The sequence below is a fragment of the Zalophus californianus genome, chromosome 11 (assembly GCF_009762305.2).
Source record: "Zalophus californianus isolate mZalCal1 chromosome 11, mZalCal1.pri.v2, whole genome shotgun sequence".
Taxonomy (NCBI): domain Eukaryota; kingdom Metazoa; phylum Chordata; class Mammalia; order Carnivora; family Otariidae; genus Zalophus; species Zalophus californianus.
The window spans coordinates 55,735,724-55,758,825 of NC_045605.1; the positions used below are offsets into that span (position 1 = coordinate 55,735,724).

General features: G+C 36.3%; 1 protein-coding gene across 9 annotated transcripts in view; it reads right to left on the reverse strand.

Moving 5' to 3' along the window:
- EMSY (EMSY transcriptional repressor, BRCA2 interacting) overlaps window positions 1-23,102 on the reverse strand; it is a 95,940-nt gene that overhangs the window by 46,474 nt on the left and 26,364 nt on the right. For all 9 annotated transcript variants that reach the window (XM_027579060.2, XM_027579066.2, XM_027579065.1 and 6 more), the window contains 2 exons: window positions 20,050-20,326; window positions 7,212-7,466 (listed from right to left, as the gene is read on the reverse strand). In XM_027579060.2, the coding sequence (XP_027434861.1) occupies window positions 7,212-7,466; window positions 20,050-20,326 (532 nt within the window). The remainder of the gene's footprint in view (window positions 1-7,211; window positions 7,467-20,049; window positions 20,327-23,102) is intronic.

The window sequence follows — 23,102 nt, forward strand, 5'->3', positions numbered from 1 at the left end:
TCATGAACCAAAAGATTTAACATTATTAAGATGGTAATACTCCTAAACTGACCTACAGATTCAATGCAATCCCTCTCGGAATCTCAGTTGACTTCTTTATAGAAATTGATAAGCTGATTCCAAAATTCTTATGGAATTGCAAGGGACCCAAATAGTCAAAACAATCCTTAAAAACAGAACAAGATAATAGTAATTACACTTCCTGGTTTCAAAAAGTACTGCAAATCAGTGGTAACCAAAACAATGTGGCACTGGCATATGGATACACATACAAATTAATGGAACAGAATTGAGAGTACAGAAACAAACCCACACATGTGGTTGACTGATTTTCAATAAGGTACCAAGACAGTTCAGCGGTGGGGGTGGGAGGGAGGAGACAGTCTTTTCAATAAATGGTACTGGAAAAAATGGATAGCCATATGCAAAAGAATGAAATGGGAGGCTTACTTCACATCATAACAAAATTAACTCAAAATGGCTCAAAGACCTAAATTTAAGAGGTAAAACTATCAAACACTTAGAAAAAGACAAAGAGATAAATCTTTATGATCAGGGATTTGGTAAAAGATTCTTAAATATGATACCAAAAGCATAAGCAACATTAGAAAAAATAAACTGGACATCACCAAAATGAAAAACTTTTGTAATAGGACATCATCAAGAAAGTGAAAAGACAACCAACAGAATGGCAGGAAATATTTGTAAATCATATATCTAATAAAGGTTTAATATCTAAAGTATATAAACTAAAAAAAACTACTACAACTCAGTGATAAAAAGATAACCCAATTTAAAAATGGACTAAGGATATAAATAAATATTTCTCCAAGGAGGATATAAAAAGGGCCAATAAGCACAGGAAAAGGTGTTTGACATCATTAGTCATCAGAAAAATGCAAATCAAAACCACAGTGAAATACCACTTCACACAAGCTAGGAGGGCTAGAATCGAAGTCAGAGAATAACAGGTGTTGGAAAGGAGGACGAGAAATTGGAACCCTCATACACTAATGGAGATGTAAAATGGTACAGTCATTTTGGAAAACAGTCCAGTAGTTTCTCAAACAACTATACATAGTTAACATACAGCTGAGCAATTCAACTCCAAGGTATATACACAAGAGAACTGAATACCCAAAAACTTACACATGAATGCTTTCCACAGAATATACTCATAACAGCCAACGGGTGGAAAAAATCCAAATGTATATCAGTGGACAAATAGATAAACAAAATGTGAAATATTTGGCCATAAAAAGGAACGAAATACCAATACATGTATGAACCTTGAAAACACTGTTAAGCGAAAGAAACCAGTCACAAAAGACCACATATTACATGAGTCCATTCATATGAAAATCCAGAGACAGAAAGTAGATTAGTGGTTGCTTAGGGCTGGAGAGGCTGTCATAGGGAGCAGAGAATGATAACTAATGGTTACAGGGTTTCTTTTCAAAGTGATGAAAATGTTCTAAAATCAACATGGTGATGGTCACACATATCTGTGAATATACTAAATACTACTGAACTGTACACTTTGAATGGTTATTTGAATGGTATATAAATTATATCTAAATAAAGTTTTTTTTAAAAAAAAATTCCAAGCATTTTTAAAAAGGAAAATATTACAAGTCTTTCTTGAAAGCACACATAACATTAAACTAAAGTCTGACAAAGACTGTACACAAAAAGAAAACTACAGACCAACTTCCCAAGACTAGCAATACACAATCAATTCCTCATACTGAGATAAATTGCAAAATATTTAAATGTAAAAAATGTGAACTGTAACTAAAAATCTAGAAGCATTAAAGACTACACTGATAAATTCAACTATATAAAAACAAAAAAGGATCTATGCAGAAGTCCGCAGAGATAAAGTCAACAACAGACAGACAAATGGGGAGGAAAATCTCTGCAAATCATGAAACACACACAAGACTTACTAATTATCCTGATACAATAAAATTCCCAGAAATTGATGAGAAAAATACTACAGTAGAAGTATGGACAATGAATATAGACTACACACAAAAAATAAAATACAAAGGGCTCTCAAACATAAAGAGTTGTTCAAACTCACTCTAGATATAAGAAATGAAAATAAAACAACACAGAGAAAATGAAATACTTAAGTATAAATGTAACAAAACGTGTAAAGGATTTGTACACTGAGAACTGTGAAACACTGATGAAAGTGAAAGAAGACCTAACTGAATGGAGTGCCACACTCTGTTCATGAACTGGGTAACTCAACACAATGTCAATTCTTCCTAAACTCACCTAGAAGCTTAATGCAATTCCTAGAAAAATCCCAGTAAAGTTTTACTACACACAGATACATTTAATCTTCAATTTATATAGAAAGGCAACAAAACTAGAATAGCTAAAATAATTTTGAAATAGAAAAATAAAGTGGAAGGAATCACTCTATCTACATTAGAGCTTCCTATATAGCTATTATAATCAAGACAGTATGGTACTAACAGAGAGACAGCCACAAAGATCAATGGAACAAATGGAGTACCTAAAAATAAACCCACACAAATATGCCCAACTGATTTCTGACAAAGATGCCAAAGCAATTCAATAGAGTTTGATAGCCTTTTCAACAAAGGGTGCAAAAGCAATTACATCCACAGGCAAAAAAAAATTAACCTTGACCTAAACCTCACACTTAATTATATAAAAATTCACTCAAAATAGATTATGACTTGGATAAAACTATAAAACTTTTAGAGAAAAAAATAGGAGAAAAATGTTAAAACCTAGAACTATGCAAAGTTCTTTGAATTGATACCAAAGACATGATCCGTAAGAGGAAAAACTGATAAACTAGACTGAATCAAAATCTAGTATGAGTGAACAACCCAGAGCTAATTAGTGGGACTTTATTACTAACATATTCCTCCTATAACTATGATGGTTAGACTTCTTAAAGCAGTCATGGCATAAGACTCTACAACTGAGGAGCTTAAGACAGATGGGGAAAACAGGGTTAGAAGGCTAAAGTTTTTGAGTCAATCTAGAAAAGCTTTTATAAGCATTTTCACATGGAATAAAAGAGAGTCCAGACAACATAATAAATATATAGCATCATATAGCCACACTAGATTTTGTATAATTAACTATACCTTGTGCTCACTAGAAATTTTTTAGTATCTCCTACCCCTGCTGTTCAAAAGAGATGATTACAAATTCATTTTTGGAATAAGACAAGCATTACCCTGATACCAAAACCAGATAAAGACACCAGGGGAAAAAAAAGAAAAAAAGAACTATAAGCCAATATTTCTGATGAACACAGATGCAAAAATCCTCAACAAAGTACTAGCAAACTGCATCCAACAATACATTAAAAAAATCATTCACCACCATCAAGTGGGATTTATTCCTGTTGCAAGGGTGATTCAATATTTGCAAATCAATCAATGTGATACATCACATTAATAAGAGAAAGGCTAAGAACTATATAATCATTTCAGTAGATGCAGAAAAGGCACTTGACAAAGTATAACATCCATTCATGGTAAAAGCCTTCAACAAAGGTTTAGAGGGAACATACCTCAACATAATAAAGACCATATATGAAAAACCCACAGCAAACATCATACTCAATGGGGAAAAACTGAGAGCTTTCCCCCTAAGGTCAGGAACAAGACAAGGATGTCTACTCTCACCACTTTTATCCAACATAGAACTGGAAGTCCTAGCCATAGCAATCAGACAACAAAAAAGAAACAAAAGGCATCTAAATCAGTAAGGAAGAAGTCAACCTTTCATTATTTGCAGATGACATGACACTCTATACAGAAAACCTGAAAGACTCCAAAAACACCTGCTAGAACTAATATATGAAGTCAGTAAATTCACAGGATACAAAAAACACAGTAAATTCACAGGATACAAAAACAGAAATCTGTTGCATTTCTATACACCAATAATGAAGCTGCAAAAAAGAAATTAAGAAACAATCCCATTTATAATTACACCCAAAACAATAAGATACCTAGGAATAAAACTAACCAAAGAGGTAAAAGAGTTATACTCTGAAAACTGTAAAACACTGATGAAATTCAAGATGACACAAAGAAATGGAAAGACATTCCATGTTCATGGATTGAAAGACCAAATATTGTTAAAATGTCTATATTACTCAAAGCAATGTACGCATTTAATTCAATCCCTATCAAAATACTACCAGCATTTTTCACAGAGCTAGAACAATCCTAAAATTTGTATGGAACCACAAAAGACCCTGAATAGCCAAAGCAATCATGAAAAAGAAAAGCAAAGCTGGAGGCATCACAATTCCAGATTTCAAGTTATATTACAAAGCTGTAGATATCAAAACAGTATGGTACTGGCACAAAAAGAGACACACAAATCAACAGAACAGAACAGAAAACTCAGAAATAAACCCACAAATCAATTAATCTTTGACAAAGCAGGAAAAAATATCCAGTGGGAAAAAGACAGTCTCTTGAACAAATGGTATGGGGAAAACTGGGCAGCAACATGCAAAAGAATGAAACTGGACCACTTTTGGGGTGCCTGGGTGGCTCAGTCAGTTAAACATATCTGCCTTTGGCTCAGGTCATGATCCTGGATCCTGGGATTGAGCCCTGCATCAGGCTCCCTGCTAATTGGGAAGCCTGTTCTTCCTCTGTTCCCCCCACTGGTGCTCTCTCTCTCTCTCTCGCTCTCTATCTCAAATAAATAAATAAAATCTTAAAAAAAAAAAAAAAAGAAAAGAAAAAGAAACTGGACCACTTTCTTACACCATACACAAAAATAAATTCAAATGGATTACAGACCTAAATGTGAGACCTGAAACCATAAAAATCCTAGAAGGGAACACAGGTAGTAACTTCTCTGACATTGGTTGTAACAATTTTTTTCTAGATATGTCTCCTGAAGCAAGGGAAACAAAAAGCAAAAATAAACTTGGGGACTACATCAAAATAACAGGCTTCTACATAGTGACAGTGAAGGAAACATCAACAAAACTAAAAGCTATGGAATGGGAGAAGATATTTGCAAATGACATATCTGATAAAGGGTTAATATCCAAAATATATAAAGAACTTATAAAACTCAACACCTAAAAAACAAATAATCCAATTAAAAAAAAAGGACAGAAGACATGAACAGACACTTCTCCAAAAAAAGACATTCAGATGGCCAAGAGACACATGAAAAGATGCTCATCATCACTTATCCTCAAGGAAATGCAAATCCGAACTACAATGAGATATCACCTCAGACCTGACAGAATGGCTAAAATCAAAAACGTAAGAAAGAGTGTTGGCAAGGACCCTCATGCACTGTTGGTGGGAATGCAAATTGGTGTAGCCACTGTGGAAGACAGTATGGAGGTTTCTCAGAAAGTTAAAAATAGAACTACCCTATGATGTAACAATCGCACTATTGGGTATATCTACCCAAAGAATATAAAAACACTAATTTGAAGGGATACATGCACCCCTATGTTTACTGCAGCATTATTTTCAATAACTAAACTATGGAAGCAGCCGAAGTGTCCATTGATAGATGAATGGAGAAGGAAGATGGTGTGTGTGTGTGTGTGTGTGTGTGTGTATACACACAATGGAGTATTATTCAGCCATAAAGAAGATTGAAATCTGGCCATTTACAACAACATGAATGGAGCTAAAGAATATAATGCAAAATAAGTCAGTTGGAGAAAGACAAATAATGTAGGATTTCACTGAAATGTGGAATTTAAGAAACAAAACAAATGAGCAAAGGGAAAGAGACAGAGAGAGAGAGAGAGAGAGAGAGAGAGAGAGAGAAACTTAGAAACAGACTCTTAACTATAAAGAACAAACTGATGGTTACCAGAGGGGAGGTGGGGGGGGAGGATGGGTTAAATAGGTGATGGGGGTTAAGGGGTGCACTTGTTGTGATGAGCACGAGGTGATAAGTGGAATGTAGAACCACTATATTGTACACCTGAAACTAATACAACACTATATGTTAACTAACGAATTAAAATAAAATCTAAAAAGAAAGAAATCTTGTCATTTGCAACAATGTGGATGGACCCTGAGGGTATTAAGTGAAATAAGACAGAAAGACATGATCTCACTTACATGTAGAATCTTAAAAAAAAAAAACAAAAAAAGGACTCACAGATACAAAGAATACTGATGGTTGCCAGAGGCAGGTGGTGGAGGGCTGCCCAAAATGGGTAAAGGTGGTCAGAAGGTATAAACTTCCAGTTATAAGATAAATGAATCCTGAGCATGTAACCTACAGTATGGTGACTATAGTTAATACTGTACTGTATCTGAAAGTTGCTTAGAGAATAAATCTTAAAAGTTCTCATCACAGGAAAAGAAATGTTACTATGTGTAATAATGGATGTTAACTAAATTACTGTAATCATTTTGAATTATATAAAGAAATTATGTTGTACACCTATAAGTAATACAATGTTTGAGATATGTCAGTCATATCTCAAAACTAGTAATAAAATGTTCCTATCAAAAAACAAATCTGAAAATGTCAGCATCCTCAATGCTTCTTTTACCACCAAATAAAGTCCAGACTCATTGGAGGAAGAAAAAAAGCCATTTCCATTTCTTAAAGATATTAAGTATATTAAGAGTCTTTTCAATTTCCCTGTGTTTGAACCCCCATCCTACTTGCTTTTCCATTCAATACTTTTATGATTCAATAACTTACACTAATTGACTCCTACTTCTGAGTTTCCACTGTGCTAGAGATGCTTTCAATAAACTCCTAAATTATTATTCCACAAACTTCTTCATTGTACACAATGTCTTATAATCTTAGCACCTCTGCTCATACAATTTTATGCCAAATTCATAATATAGCATTCTAACATAAAACTCTCCAGACTAATTTTTTGACTGCCTACTTTCTATAACCCCAATGCATCCAGAGTATAATTTTAAAATCTGGGTTTGCTTCCTCAGCTTCCTTATCTCCCTGGAGAGTTCATTGAAAATAACTGTTCCTGCTGAGCAAATTGCTTTTTTTCTCATTTCCATTCCCAAACTCCAGTTCTTTATGTAAGTATTTCCAACAGGAGGCTCTCAAAACGTATTTTGGAATTAAAACTCTGGTGCTTGAGGGAACTGTATATCCATATATACTCACAGTCTCCAGAGAAGTAGTGACTAGGGAAGAATTACATCTTATAAACATTTTCCAGTTACCTGACTCCTGTTTGATTTGAATGGTAGGCTTGATACCAGGTGGCAAAGGAGATTGCTGAGGCTGTTGCTGATGAGATACTGGAGCAGGCTGGGCCACCTGTTGCTGGGTCTGTTGCTGCACTTGATGTAACTGCTGCTTAGGAGACTGTTGATGCTGTTTAGGAAACTGTGCAAGAATCTGAGTTGGGGCACCTACTAAACTTTTGGGGGAAGGAAGTCTGGTTGATGCCATTTTGATCGCTGATGTAGATACGCCTGTAGAAGAGGAGGGGGAAAAGAATTTATTTAATAGTAAAGTAGTTAAAGCTACTTCTTGTAGAAGATGATAAAGACCAGGTAAATCAATAAAAACAATGATTAAGCACCTGTTAAATGTCATACATAATATGTGGTATTTTACATATTTGACATACAGTCCTCAAACTTTGCAAGGAAGGCATTGCTCTCACACTCAAAAAAATTGATTTTCCCTTGGTGAGAGTTAAGAGTGAAAGATAAAATAACAGGAAGGATACTCACATGTCTCTCAATAAATTTTCTGTTGGAAAATAAGGTTCTAAATGTGAATAATATAAGAACACAGCAAACTAAGTTTTGAATTATTTGCAATACATTTTTGAAAAATTACTTTTCAGGTTCCAATAAGTCAATTTAAATAAGGCAAGAGAAAATATTTCACACTGAAACATTCATCTTTTGAACTATTCAGCATGGCAAAGTAGCTTTTCAGGATCTCATTTCTGATGATCTATAAATTAAAGTCATTTCTTGAGAACTCTAACTGGGTCATTAAGTAACCTGTGAAAAATTACAAGTGGGCATACTCAATACATCCATTGCAAAATAATTCTAATGACATATGGAATTAAGACATTGTTTCTCAGGGCAATGCTAATATTAGCAGCATGCATAGGTAAGGAGTACCAGTGACTTCCACTAAAGATGTACGAGTTTGAGAGAAATTCTTCCCTCTCCCAGGTATTTCTTCAGTAATTTTCTTACAATTCTTCAATAACAAAATAGGACTAGTATCTGTAAATGATTTAATTTTCCTAACAACCTGGAATTTAACTCATCAACTTTTTGAGCACTGCTGAAATGAAATGAAACTCATAAATTAATAGCTCAATTGTCAAATTCTTAGGCTATTTCACACCTTCTTCTTCCATACCCTCCATTATGACAATTACCTTGCATTACAGAAAAAATTTTAAACAATATCACATTCCTATCTAAAATGTTCTGGAGAATGATAAAGACGGAAAAGAAACCTTGAGAAGTCATTCTGATTCTCAGGGGCCTCAGCTCCCCCATCTGTTGAATTTTCCCTGCCCTATAGGTCTCTAAGGGTTGCTGTGTGGATCAGGTAAAATCAGACTGAGGACTACTTTGAGAGACAAAAGGTGTAATCAGAATCACCGGGAGGGCTTACCCACATTACCTACATATTGTCTCACCTCACCCAAACCCAACCCTCTCCAAATACTAGTATTTTACATGTGTGTAATACTGCTTAGTTGTGCTGAACAAGATTATCTCTGGAGCCCCGTTCGGCACCAACATTTTATGACTCAATGAATATAAAGTTTTATACAAGTGAAAGATATTATTTTTAAACTATTTAAAAGCTCTAACCTTTATACTAAATTTATAATGAACTCCTGTATTGAGATAAACTCTGTACATGGTAAACTCCCTCTGTTCTCCAAAGAGTTTTTTATAGTAAAAGTATGTGATGTAAAAGCAGTCAGGATAACTTGAGACTCTGAGAAGTATGTCCAAATCATGCCTTCAACATATAAACACATTACCAGCTATATAATCTGACTGAAGTACTTAATCTGAGTATTTGTTCATTCAGTAAAAATTTACTGAGCACATACTTTATGCTAGATCCTTGGGAAACTATACTGTATCCACGAAACTGTCCTGACCCTCAGAAAGGTTACAAGAGAAGATAATCAAATGATTATACAAATCTATTATTTCAAACCGTAATGAAGGCTATTTTTGTTTTAACAAGTGAAAGGTCCTCTTCCTTTTGCCCTTTGTTTCCCAAACAATTCAGCACTAAAGCTGTCAGCTAGTGCAAAGCAAGATGAACAACTAGGTAGCTAAACAGAAGAGTGGCTTAGCAGGTGCTCGCTTCAGCAGCACATATACCAAAATTGGAAGAAGAGTGGCTTAGCAGGAAATGTCAGAGCCCACTGCAGAAACAGGTCTAGCAGGGAAATCAGAGTAAGACGAGGAGGGTGTCCATGCTGGGAAACTCAGGACACAGCACGCATGTACAGTCACAGCCCAGGTAAGCCAGAGAGGAGTTCCATGAGTGCAAGCCACCCCACAGAGAGTCTCAAAGCTTGAGCAGAATGTCCACTGGAAGGGGTGGCTAAAGTGGTATCAGAATCCAAAAGAAATGAAAAGGCCTTCTGGGTGGGAGGGCAGCCTGTCATAGGTGTTAGAGCTGAGAAGGGGTGAGACTGGTATCCATGCAGAAGGGTAATGTGGGGAGAGTGTCAGAAACAGGTGGGGTGACACAGGAGTCTACAGGATGTCAGAGCCCGAGTGGAGTGAGAAAGGCCTCTGCATGGCGATGGGGGCAACGGCAACAACAACAGACTGGTTGCTTACGGGGGAACTGATAAAATAAGTAAATAAATGAAAGATAATGGAAGTTAGGTTTTTCACTAGCAAAGAAGGGAAAGGAGAAAAAACTAGAGTTGTTTGACTGAAATTAGATACATGAGTATGAACCCACAGTTTTCATTATATAGAAATAAACATAGATATAAATATGTGTGCGTATAAATGTACACACAAAACATAGCAGTAGCATATCTAGCACCCAGATTCTAGCTAATTATTACTTTCCACTAAAAGGAATCAGGGTTCCTTGGAACAATGGCTGATCCCAGGGCTAGAGTAGGAAAAGTACAAGATGAGCTTGGTAAATATAAAATTTTTACTCCTCTTTTGTTATGTCTTTAACAGGAAATTGACTGTTTAAAGCAAAAATAATAGCAGTGCAATGTGGGGTTTGTAATGTATAGAATTAAAATGGAGGACGACCATAGCACAGGATGAGAGAGAGAAAACAGAAGAGTACTATTCGAAGATTCTAACACAATATGGGAAGTGATATATTACTTCAAGAGAGACTGTTATAAATTAAAAACGCATAATGTAAGCTCTAGAGCTGAGTTCTCAACCAAGGGCAGCTTGCCCCTTCCTACTCCCAGCGGTGGCAATCACTGGAGACATTTTTCATTGTCACGACAGAGGCTATGGCTACCAGTATCTAGTAGTAGGCAGAGGTGAGAAATGCTATTAAACGTCCTATAATGTGCAGGTTAGCCCCTCATAGCAAATAATTATCTGGCCCAAAATGTCCATATGTGAAGGTTGAGACCCAACTCTAGAAGTATTTAAAAAGTGTAAAAAAAAGTATACACACACAGACACACACACACACACACACACACACACACACACAGCTAAGAAGCCTGTAAGAAGCCAATGGAAGAGATAAAATGAAATCCTTTTTTTAAAAAATCAACAAATCCAAGAGATGAGAAAAGAGGGAAAAGGAAACAAAGAACAGAGAGGATGAATAAAAAACAATTATCAAGATAGTAGAACTTGAATTCAATCATATTGATAATTACATTGAAATGTAAATAGACTCAGTAATTCAATGAAAAGGCAGAGATGGTCAGGATTAAAAAAAAAGTAAGCCTTAACTATATAATGTTTATAAGAGATACATTTTATTTTTTAAAAAGATTTTATTTTTAAGTAACCTCTATACCCAACGTGGGGCTCAAACTTAAAACTCCAAGATCAAGAGTCGCATGCCCTACTGACTGAGCCAGCCAGGTATCCCAAGAGATGCATCTTAAACACAAAGGACAGATGGGTTAAAAGTAAAAGGATGAAGAAAGATATATCATGGAAACACTAATTATAAGAAAGCTGGATGGGGCGCCTGGGTGGCTCAGTCATTAAGTGTCTGCCTTTGGCTCAGGTCATGATCCCAGGGTCCTGGGACCGAGCCCTGCATCAGGCTCCCTGCTCTGCGGGGAACCTGCTTCTCCCTCTCCTACTCCCCCTGCTTGTGTTCCCTCTCTAGCGGTCTCTCTCTCTGTGTCAAATAAATAAATAAAATCTTTAAAAAAAAATAAAGTTGGATGGCTACGTTAATATCAGAAAAGGTAGACATTAAAACAAGAAGTATTACCAGAGGAAAAAAGCAATGCTTTATAAAAAGGAGGTGACTTCATCAAGAAGAAACAAAAGTCAACTATACTTCACTAATAAAAAAATTTTTTTAAAAAGACAACAATCCTAAATGTGCATGCACCTAATAAAAGAGATCAAAATACATGAGACAAAAACTGACAGTGTTGAAAAGAGAAATGCACAAGGCTGCAGTTATAGTTGGAGATATTTACACTCCTCTCTCAGTAACTGATATTACAAGTAGACCAAAAAAAAAAATTAAAAAAAGGATATTTGAACAATTCTATTAACCAATTTAACCTCATTGATAGGTACAAGACCAAATAAAAAAATCAATTCTTCTAAAACCATTTACTAAAGAATCTAATGCAGTATATACTCTTAGTTGCTTGGTTAATTTTCTTTCTCCTCTGCCTTTTGTCCCAACAAAAACCCATTTTCTCCCCTCAAAAGGATCCACCTTCCTCGGTACTGCCATTTATTTTTTGGAGGGTCCCAAATCAGCCCTAGAGGGCAATTTCCAACTGATCTAGGCCAGTCATGATGGCTCCATTCCTCTTGCCAGGGACTAATTTAGGCTAGGGTGTATGACACAGTTGTGGCCAACAAGACATAAGATCCTTCTCCTGGGAACTTCTGGGAAAGGTATTCTCTTTCCTAAGAGAGACTCACGAAAGGGGACTGTCTCTTCTTCCTGTGCCCGTTGTCATATCTGGATGCGATACATGAAATTGTTGCACTCATCCTGCAACCATGATGTGAGCTACCTGAGAAAAAAGCTGACACACCAAGGAAAGCCTAGAAGAAACTTCTTGATGGCTCCAGTGAGCTGCTACTTAACTTAATTGGACTTCTCTGCTTCTGGACTTTGGGTTTTATGAGATAATAAATTTTCTTATTAAAAGCCAATTGCTCAGTCAGATTTATGGAAAGTTATTCAATTATTTATCGAATTTGCAATTCAAGTTACATATTAATAACCCAGGGCTCCATAACAATCAAACATCTGAATGCCGAAAGAATACAGGCTACAGTGAATACCACTGAAGCAAACATAATAGGCCATATTTGGAGAAATTAAATACAGTTCAGGCTACACTGGTAATTCTGAATAAACATGAACTATTTGGAGTTTTAAAATGAGCCCCAAGGAAAAATGAAGCCCAAGACACATTAAAAAAAAAAAAGTCATATAAGTGAAGGGGAAAGAAGATCTGTAAGAATATCACCTGTGTTTTGTCTTACAGAGATTAAAGGAAAAAAACAGGTATTAAACAACTGACTGGTTAAACAGTATGCCATTCAAAAATTTTTTTAATCCTAGAAATTATACTCCCTCCCCAATTTTTGTAAACAGGAGGAACAAAGACTTAATAGTGGACACATACTAGTAAAATACTCTAAGATGATATAGTTCAGGGAACTAAAATATAACTTTTAGCAACCTCTACTAAAAAAACTCCATCCCTCGGGGTGCCTGGGTAGCTCAGTTGGTTAAGTGTCTGCATCCGGCTCAGGGCATGATCCCAGGGGTCTTGGGATCAAGCCCCACACGGGGCTCCCTGCTCAGTGGGAAGCCTGCTTCTCCCTCTCATTCTCCCTCTGTGCTCTCTGTCAAATAAATAAATAAAATCTTAAAAAAAAAAAGATGACTGCTTCATATTTGATTCCTCCCCTTTTCCCCCCTGTAGATAGCATAGCTTTTTTTGTTATCTCTTAAATCTGTGTGACTCTTCCTGTTCCTCATAAGCCAGATAATAGGCTATTGTTCATTACACAGGTTGATTACCATGACCTTTCTATTTTTTATTCTACCTATTTCTCAGATAAATCCTGTTGCCCTTGTCTTTTCTCATATTTTCGTGCGAGTTTTCTTTCATGTCATTCTTCTCCTTATATTCCTTTGTGGATTTCATGAATTATCTACCCAATATTGAGTGTGTCTTCCACTGACCTTTTATTTTCCCTCCTTGACCCGACTTCAACCTGAGTAACATATTGCTTTCAATTGTATCCACTAAATACTCCTGTTCTCTTTACTATATTGATTTTCTTTAGGCTCTCCCTGAATGCAGTTCCCATTTTCCATTTCTGTTTCATGAAATCCTTCCCTTATTAAATCCCCCAACCCTGTCAATTCAAATGTGGTCCTCATTTAGCACCTACATTTTTTAAAAAACCTTAAAGTAGTAAATAATTTTAGAGAACAAAAGCCCATCAGTAATCCCACCACTGTATCACAATAGCACTTTCCACTTTATGTATTAATGCCTTTTTATGTATTTGGAATAAAAAACCCATATTCCGTTTGGTATCATACTTTTTCATAAAATATTCTATTTTTCTAAATTACCCTAATTATTTGCAATGCTATTTTAATATTTCCATTACTATTGCAGCTTATTAAATTCTCTCAAGGTTGAGTATTTAGAGTATTTCTAGATTTTGATATTATAGATTTACCTATAGCAAACATCTTTGTGAATTTAATTGAGCCCTCTCTTTTCTTAGAACTGGCTTTCAGGAGCAGGATTACCAAATCAGAGGGTTGGAATTTTTTTTTTTTATAAGTACTCCACGAGTTTTTCATGGATAGGGAACACAAGCTGGGGAAGCGGCGGAAGCAGGCTTCCCACGGAGCAGGGAGCCTGATGAGGGGGCTCGATCCCAGGACCCTGGGGTCACTACCTGAGCTGAAGGCAGACACTTAATGACTGAGCCACCCAGGCACCCCATGAAGCAGTCATCTAAGAAACTATTTCCTTCTATGCACATAAAGCACATTTCAACTACCACCTTCTTTTTGTATTACCAGCACCAGACCTACAACCACCAAATTAAAAATTATCTCTTCCAAACACTAAAGTGCACAGTGTGTATGTGTATGTTATTTTTCACCAAACAAAAAAAGAAAACATAATATGTACATATGTACTTACATATTAAAAAAACATAAAGATAAATAAAAAACTAGTTAAAGGAAAAAAAAAGGTTACCAATCAGGGAAAGACAAAAGAGGGTATAAGAATTGCAAATCAAAGATAGACTTCTCAGAACACACCTTGTTTGGTGGATTTGACTTTGGAAAATGAACTTTTATGCAATTATAAATTAAATTAAGTAAAAAATTTTTAAATTGCCATCAGTAAAAACAAAACATAATGACGTAAAGTAACCTAACTGCATACCAGAAGAGCTTAACTACAGGGAAAAAAGTTTATTTCAAGTGACTTAAAATAATTTGACTATATATCCTTACTGAGAATACCCTATATATTTGACTATATATCCTTACTGAGAATACCCTAAGAGCCAAAAGAACCGTAATAAAATCTTAAATTCTGTTCAATAATCATACTGTTAGTCATCATATTGATTCTGTTATTCTGAAACTATTATATGTTACAGGATAAACCAAATACATAACTTTATTGTTAGAAACCAGGATTTTCAGCATAAGGAGAATAAAGATACAATTATATAAACAGAAAAACAAAGAAGTAAAAACCCGTAATTCTAAATGGGAATTGATAACATAAGTATGAACTGATGATGTATTTCCTCCTCAAAAAAAGGGGGACTCTAGTTCTGTCCACAGAAAAGATTTAGAAACAATGACCAATCCAATAGCAATGACCATCCCCACAGTGCCCAGACTGTGATATCTAAACACCATTTCTCACTAAGAAATCAGGGCTCCTTGAAAAAATGTCTAACTCCAAATCTGGGGCAGAAAATGTATGAACCTAGAACATCTCGTCATATCACAAAACAAGGACTATTAAGGACTAACATGGTTGTGTCAAAAGAATTTAGGAGCCAACTTCAAGAATTTAGGAGTCTCTTCAGAGACTCCCACTGGAATGTACGGGAAAATCTGAGCACCAAAGGAATATCTGCAATAAATTAAGACATCAAAAATCTTAATAATATGGAGAATAAAAATTTTACTGGTCACTGAACTAACTCATTAACTGAAAAAAATACTCAGGCATTTATCCTGCTTCTTCTATATGAACTATACCTCAGAGTAATGAATGGTAATAAGGGAAAATTCTTTTTTAAGAATTCCACCTCGTAAATGAAGAAAATAAAGATAAAATTCATTTTGCAACTACCAATGAAATGACCTAGGCAAAGACTATCAATAGCTATTAAAACAGTAGGTGCAAGTTGGTAATACTTGCACCTACTGATCAATGTTAATATCATTAAAGAGACAAATCGGACATTATGTGCCTCCTAAAGAGATGCAACAGCAAGTACACAATACCACTTAAAAAATATTCAATCCCGGGGAGCCTGGGTGGCTTGGTCAGTTAAGTGTCTGACTTCAGCTCAGATCATGATCTCAGGGTCCTGGGATACAGCCCCACTCAAGGGGCAGTCGGCTTGTCCCTCTCCTTCTCCCTCTGCCCCTCCCCCCGACTCATGCTCTTTCTCTCTCTCAAAAATAAATAAATCTTTAAAAAAAAAATGTTCAATCCCCCATCTCCAAAAACAATCAGACTTAAATCTGATCAAGCTTCTTGATTTAACTACCAGTTTTATGGAAATATATGGAACAGGAGAACTTGTAAAACCACACCATGGGGATAAAAATCAGTAAAAACTAGACTATGGGAAAATTTCATGAAAAATGATGGATTTCTTCAACAAATAAATTGCAAAGAAAAAAAAAAGAAAAGGAAGAGAGACTTCTTAAGTTAAAAAAGACATAACCATATCAATCAATGTGTGGACTTTGGATCCCACTTTAAAAAAATTTTTTTTAATGCATGATCAAGGAACCTTTGATAGGAACTGAATTATTTTATTATATCAAGAAATTATCATTAAAAATTCTAGGTGATAGTGGCATTGTGAGTTGTGATCTTTTTTTTAGGGATACATACTGAAGTATTTATAGCTGAAATTATATAATATCTGGGATCTGCTTCCAAACATTCCAGGTCAAAGGTGTGTGGAAGGAAATAGTAGGTATAGATAAAACAAGACTGACCATCCCTGAAGCTGGGCAATGGGCTCATGGGGGTTCATTTTACTGGTCTCTCTACTTACATATGATTGGAATTTTCCATAATAAAAAATGCTTTAAATCATCCTTCAAACTTTTATTTTTTAAAGATTTTATTCATTTATTTGAGAGAGAGAAGCGCAAGCAAGAGAGCACAAGCAGGGGGAGCAGCAGAGGGAGGAGAAGTAGACTCTCCCCTGAGCAGGGAGCCTGATATGGGGCTCAATCCCAGGACCCCGAGATCACAACCTGAGCCGAAGGCAGCCGTTTAACTGACTGAGCCACCCAGGTGCCCCTACATCATCTTTTAAACTTTCAGATGACAAACTCAGAATAACCATTCTAATCGGTAGAATTTTAAGAATTCCCATACTCGACATATTAAGGGGTTCCTTTTCCTTCCCACAGCATGAGCCAACCATACACCCCCCCCGTTACCTTTGGAACCATCTCTATACTTATAAACATGGAATCACCTACCAAGTTACTGCCATTAAGACTCTTCCCCTCTAACACCAGCTGCCCCTACAAGAATAACCAGAGACAGATACATGAACTCTGAAACAGCCTATCTCTAGTCCCAACAAAGCCCACAATGAATGCCCTTCTCCCCCAGTTAGCCACACAGAAGCTGCTACAGGAGCCCTACAGGCAGAATGACAATTCTGGTCTGCATATTACCGCTTCCACTAACATTTATCTTTTTTAAAAGGAATTGCCTTAATTTTTTTTAGCATTAATATAATAGCTAAATTAAATGTCTCAAACAAAGACTCAACAGAATCATATAGTTTCCCTGAGTTTCTGCATTCATGAGTTTATTATTATAGCTCTCATGCTCTATTGAATTCCAGTGAATTTCCAAGAAATCTCTGAGATATCTTGTTCAGTGCCCCTATAACTACTTGAAGCTCAAAAAGATACAGGATACTAAGAAGCAAAGGAGAAAATAGGGAAGCCCTAAATTCCCAAGTTTCAGAGAATACCTAGAAAAAATAGTGTGAAAAACAGAAGAATGGAATATTCATTTTGCCTAAAGATATTTCATTAGTAGTGGGGCGCCTGGGTGGCTCAGTCCGTTAAGCATCTGCTTTCAGCTCAGGTCACTGCATTGGGCTCCCTGCTCAGCAAGGAGTCTGCTTCTCCCTCTGACCCTACCTCTGCTTGTGCTCTCTCTCTCAAATAAAGAAAATCTTAAAAAAAAAAAAAAGATATTTCATTAGTAGCCAAGAGAAATACCCCTTTTATCTCAAGTAATAACATCTTCCTTTGGAAGAACAGTAATCTTTTTTTTTTTTTAAAGATTTTATTTTATTTATTTGAGAGAGAGAGAGCACAAGAGCGGGTAGGGTCAGAGGGAGAAGCAGACTCCCCACTGAGCAGGGAGCCCGATGCGGGACTTGATCCTGGTACTCCGGGATCATGACCTGAGCCCGAAGGCAGTTGCTTAACCAACTGAGCCACCCAGGCACCCAGAACAGTAATCTTTCTAAGAGTTCAATAAACTTCAACAAACTGTGTGATGAGTACTGAAAGGGAAAAATAGTTATCACTGGATGATAGTTTTGATACAGGGTTCACTCAGGTAAGGAGAGAGGTGGCCTTTCCTTCTCTCACCTTCAAATTTTAAAATGGTGAATTTGGATCATGTTTGCAATCAACATTTTCAACAGACTTTCTGTATAAAAATTATTTCTATTTTTACTAATACTGTATTATAGTTTACTGCTGTGCAAATAGAAAAGTTAGAATTTTTTTTTAATTACTTAAAGTAACAAATAAAAGCAAATTTCAAGCCCCCTATTTTCTTGTCCTTGATTGAGACATTAAATAGGTATTAGAGGGGCGCCTGGGTGGCTCAGTCGTTAAGCGTCTGCCTTCGGCTCAGGTCATGATCCCAGGGTCCTGGGATCGAGCCCCGCATCGGGCTCCCTGCTCCGCGGGAGGCCTGCTTCTCCCTCTCCCACTCCCCCTGCTTGTGTTCCCTCTCTCGCTGTGTCTCTCTCTGTCAAATAAATAAAATCTTTAAAATAAATAAATAAATAAATAAATAAATAGGTATTAGAGCCAGAAAATAATGACAGATGCTTTCACATCCCAGCATCAGGGCTGTAGAGTAAAGGAATACTGACGGCGTCGCATCTACGTAGCCTCTTCCTTGCCTACACAGTTACACAGAACACACTAAACATTACGAAAACAATGGTGAAAAATACTTGTGTTTTCCTATTCTAGTGCTTGTGTTCACTCCTAGTTCATAAACTAGGATACTTTCAAGTCCCACTCTATGTTTAGCTATGTACTGTTCAAGTACAATTCAATGAAAACTAAGTCGTGTTCTATTGTCTCTACGCTCCCTCTGATAGACTACAACCATGAGTATGATTTCTGTACAGCACATACTTCTCTCCCATCCTCATCTTAAGGCTCACCAACACTAAGAAGATTTCTGACAGTGTGCTATCTGCCTTCACAGGGAGGAACATGAGCATATGGAAGAGAGCTAAGCTTATTTAGGCTAACATGGAACTGAGATTTCCACATTTCCTTTCCTCTGGAATTACTAAGCAGTGACTGTTCTTCAGTTCAGCCTTAGTTCCTCTTAATATCTCCCATCATCCACCAATACAGAAAAACTTAGGGAGACTGAAGAAAAGGTGAATGACATGTCCTTGAAATCATCCTCTTCCTCCTGCTTCTTATCATTGGGTAACTTACTCTGAAGAGGTTGTATACTTAATGTTTCCCCTAAGAACCGTGGGTAAAATATGGCTGACTCAAACGACACAGCTTTGAACTGCATGGGTCCATTCATACACAGATTTATTCAATAAATACAGTACAGTATGAGAAATGTATTTTCTCTTCCTTACGATTTTAGTAACATTTTCTTTTCTCTAGCTTACTTGATTATAAGAATACGGTATAGGATGGATACAACATACAAAATATATCGATTGTTACTGGTAATGCTTCTGGTCAAAGTAGGCTATTAGTAGTTGAGTTCTGGGGGAGTCAAAAGTTATATGTGGATTTTCAACTGTGCCAGGGGTCAGTGCCCCTAACCCCTATGTTGCTCAAAAGTCAATTGTAATTTCAAGTTCCTCATTTAAGAATTTCATTAGGGGGGCCTGGCTGGCTCAGTCAGTAGAGTATGTGACTCTTGCGACTCTTGATCTCAGGGCTGTAAGTTCAAGCACCATGTTTGGTGTAGATTACTTAAAAATTTTTAATAAATAAATAAATAAATAAACAAACAAACATTTCATTATATTCAAGATATTTGCATATGCCTTTGAAATCTGTTAATAGGGTTAACGTACATTTTGTAAATATTAATTGCCTACTAGGTGATTAGGTACTATGCATTTGGAAAAGATAAATCTTGGAGTAAGCCTGTTAATATGGGAAAACTAAGTAACCCACTATCTTGACATTCTCAGACTGGGGGAAGGGGAGTGGTAATTTCTGATATAAAAAGCAGGGATCTTCATACCCAAAGCCGAAAAATACACCCAGATGGTTTTCTTCAAACTCCCCATCTACCACAGGTACAGAATTACATGGCGGATCACCACTCACCTTGTGCTACTGTTGACATGACCACAGATGGTGTGGAAGATACCACAGCTGTCACTGCAACTGTACTGGGAATAGGTGACGGTGTAGAACTGCTGCTGCCACTGCTGCTACTACTGACCAGGGAGGACTGCGAAGCAGTTATAACCACTGGTGGCTTCTGGGTTGTGGAAGCAATGACTGATGTTGGTACAAGCTTAGTGACTGCTGCATAGTTATGGGATTTGGAGAGAATGTTGGGCACGAAGGTTGAACTTGGTGATGTGGTCACTATAATAACCTAAGGGAGGAAAAGTAAGTTATTTTCATGAACCCACTATACTACTAATGTATCTAGACTCAGTTATATATAATCCAAAAATAGCTTAGGAAATATGAAGAAACAATCCATCAAAGAGAAATACACAACTAAAAATATGCGTAAGCTTTCCTTTACTAGTAATCATCAAAATGTGTTTAAAAGAAACAACTTTTACCAACCAAATATTTTTAAAAACAATGTTCAATGCTGTATAAGATACAGTGAAATAAGCATTTCAATATACTGCTTAGGGAGTATAATGGGCACAATCTTTCTAGAAAGTAATTTGGATAATCATTCATTTATAAATATTTGTTGAGCATCTACTATGTGCCAGGCATGGTTCTAGATGCTGGGGATAGAGGAATGAACAAAGCAGACAAAGTTCACACTTGCAGGGAGCTAAATTCTAATAGGTGGGGAGGGAAACAATAAACAAATTAGAAAAGTAAATATATGTCATATAGAGATAAATGGAAGAGACAACAAAGCAGGGTAGGAAATAAAGAATATTGGGAGTACTGTGTTATTTTTTTATATAGTATTCAATGAAAATCTTTCTGATAAGGTAACATTTGAGCAGAAACTAGAAGCAGGGGTATGAACCATATTGCCACCTTGAGGAAGTGCATCCAATGGCACAGAAAGCAGCAAATAAAAAGGCCCTCAGGCAGAAGTAAGCTTGGTATCTTCAATAAACTTCAAGGACCTAATAAATGGGATTGGAATTTAGGAAATAGTAGTAGGAGACAGAATCGGGGAAGTAATGGGGGACTAGATGATGTAAGATCATGTTGATGCTATATACCCTTGATATGATATGATGAAAATGTCACTTTATCAATGTGGTCTTCCTTCTAAAAACCCCAAACCTAGTTTAATCAGGAGAAAAACATCCGACAAATTCCAATAGTGGAGCAGCCTACAAAATATCTGACCAGTATTCTTTAAAACTGCCAAACACAAGAGAAGTCTTGAGAAACTTTCACAGCCAAGAGGAACCTAAGAAGACATGACAAGTAAATGTAATGTGGTATCCCGGAACAGAGAAAGACAATGGGTAAAGAAATCTGAATAAACCACAGACTTTAGTTAATCTTAACGCATCAATACTAGTTCATTAATTATAGCAAAGTACGATAGTAATATAAAATGTTAAGAACAGTGGAAACTGAGTGTAGGGTATGTGAGAACTTTCTGTACTATCTTCTCAATTTTTCTGTAAATCTAAAACTATTCTAAAAAATACTTTTAAAAAGCATCACTCTGTCTGCTAGATGAAAAGTGTACAGTAGGGCAGAGGTAGTAAAAACAGGGAGACAAATCAGGATGCTCCTGGAGTAAAGCAAGCAGAGATAATTGTGTTCAAAGTGTTTATAGCATGAGTGGTGAAAAGTAAACAGATTCTGAATATACTTAAAGGTAAAACCAACAGGACTTGCTCATAGCTTGATACAGGGAATGGAGGGGAAAAAAGCAGCAGGAAAGAGACTTCAAAGGCAGCCCATATGGCTAGAAAAGTATAGAAGATATAGGGAGGCAAAGAATTTCAGATGAGAAAGAACAGGACAGAGCAAAGGATCTACAGTTGGAATCAGCCTGATGTATTTAAAAACAGAAAGCAAGCTGGTGTAGCAAAAAGCATATAGAGCAAGGAGGGGCTTGCAAAGTAAGGAGAGGCCAGATCATATTTATAAGCCACAGTAAAGGATTTAAATTTTATACTAAGTACAATAGGAAGCCATAGGAAGGTTTTAAGTGGGGAAACAACAAAATTTGATTTATATTTTAAAAGATCATTCTAGCTGCTATGTGGTGAGTGGCAAGAATGGGAGCAGTGAGACTAGTAAAGAAACTATTGCAGTAGAGCAGGCAAGAAATGATAGAGGCTGCTTGGACTGGAGTGTTAGTAGTGGAAATAAAGAGAAGTGATCACATGCAGATTCTATTAAGAGGTAGAGTCAATAGGACTTGTTGATGTAGGGAAATGGTAGGCCTAAGGAAAATAACATAATCAAGATGAATTCCTAGAGCTAATGTGCACTGGATAAATTTAGATCTCCCCAAAATTCTCTGACACAGACACAATTATTATCCCCATTTTACAGCTGAGAACACAAAAATCATTTACAAACCTATAATATCACAGTTTTATTCCAGGTGGGTATAATGGTGGTATGGTGATACCCAAAACAGAGCAGAATTTCTTTTTCTTCTTTCACCAAAATTACCTCTACCTATCTAGGGCAGAAAATTGTTTTGAAAAATCCAAAGAAATTAAGGGAGAAATTCTTTTTCAGTTTCACATTAGTCCTAAAGAAGGCCTGATGTTAAATCGGTTGGTCAAATTTTACTGAGTATGTCCGCACTCAGTACCAACATCTCAAGGATGACTATATCATCATTATTTTGACTATATCATCATTATTATATATTTGCAGTGTCATGGTGAATTATAAGATGTAACTACATATCCACTACTTTAGTTTGTTAATTATTTGACAAGTCAAGAGAGATATCTAAGTCTTGACCAGCAAACATCTATATAAAGTTGACCAGCATATTTCTAGATAGACTCGATCAGCAAATACCTATATAGCGTTCTTACAAAAACAATCATAAGCCATCATATAAACTGAGAAGTAGTAGACCAATATGGTAAAAAGACCAGAAGTTTAAGAGTCGAACCTGAGCTTAATTTTGCTTGGGCCACTGACAAATGTCAGGCCCCTGGACAGGTTAAAATCTCTGGACT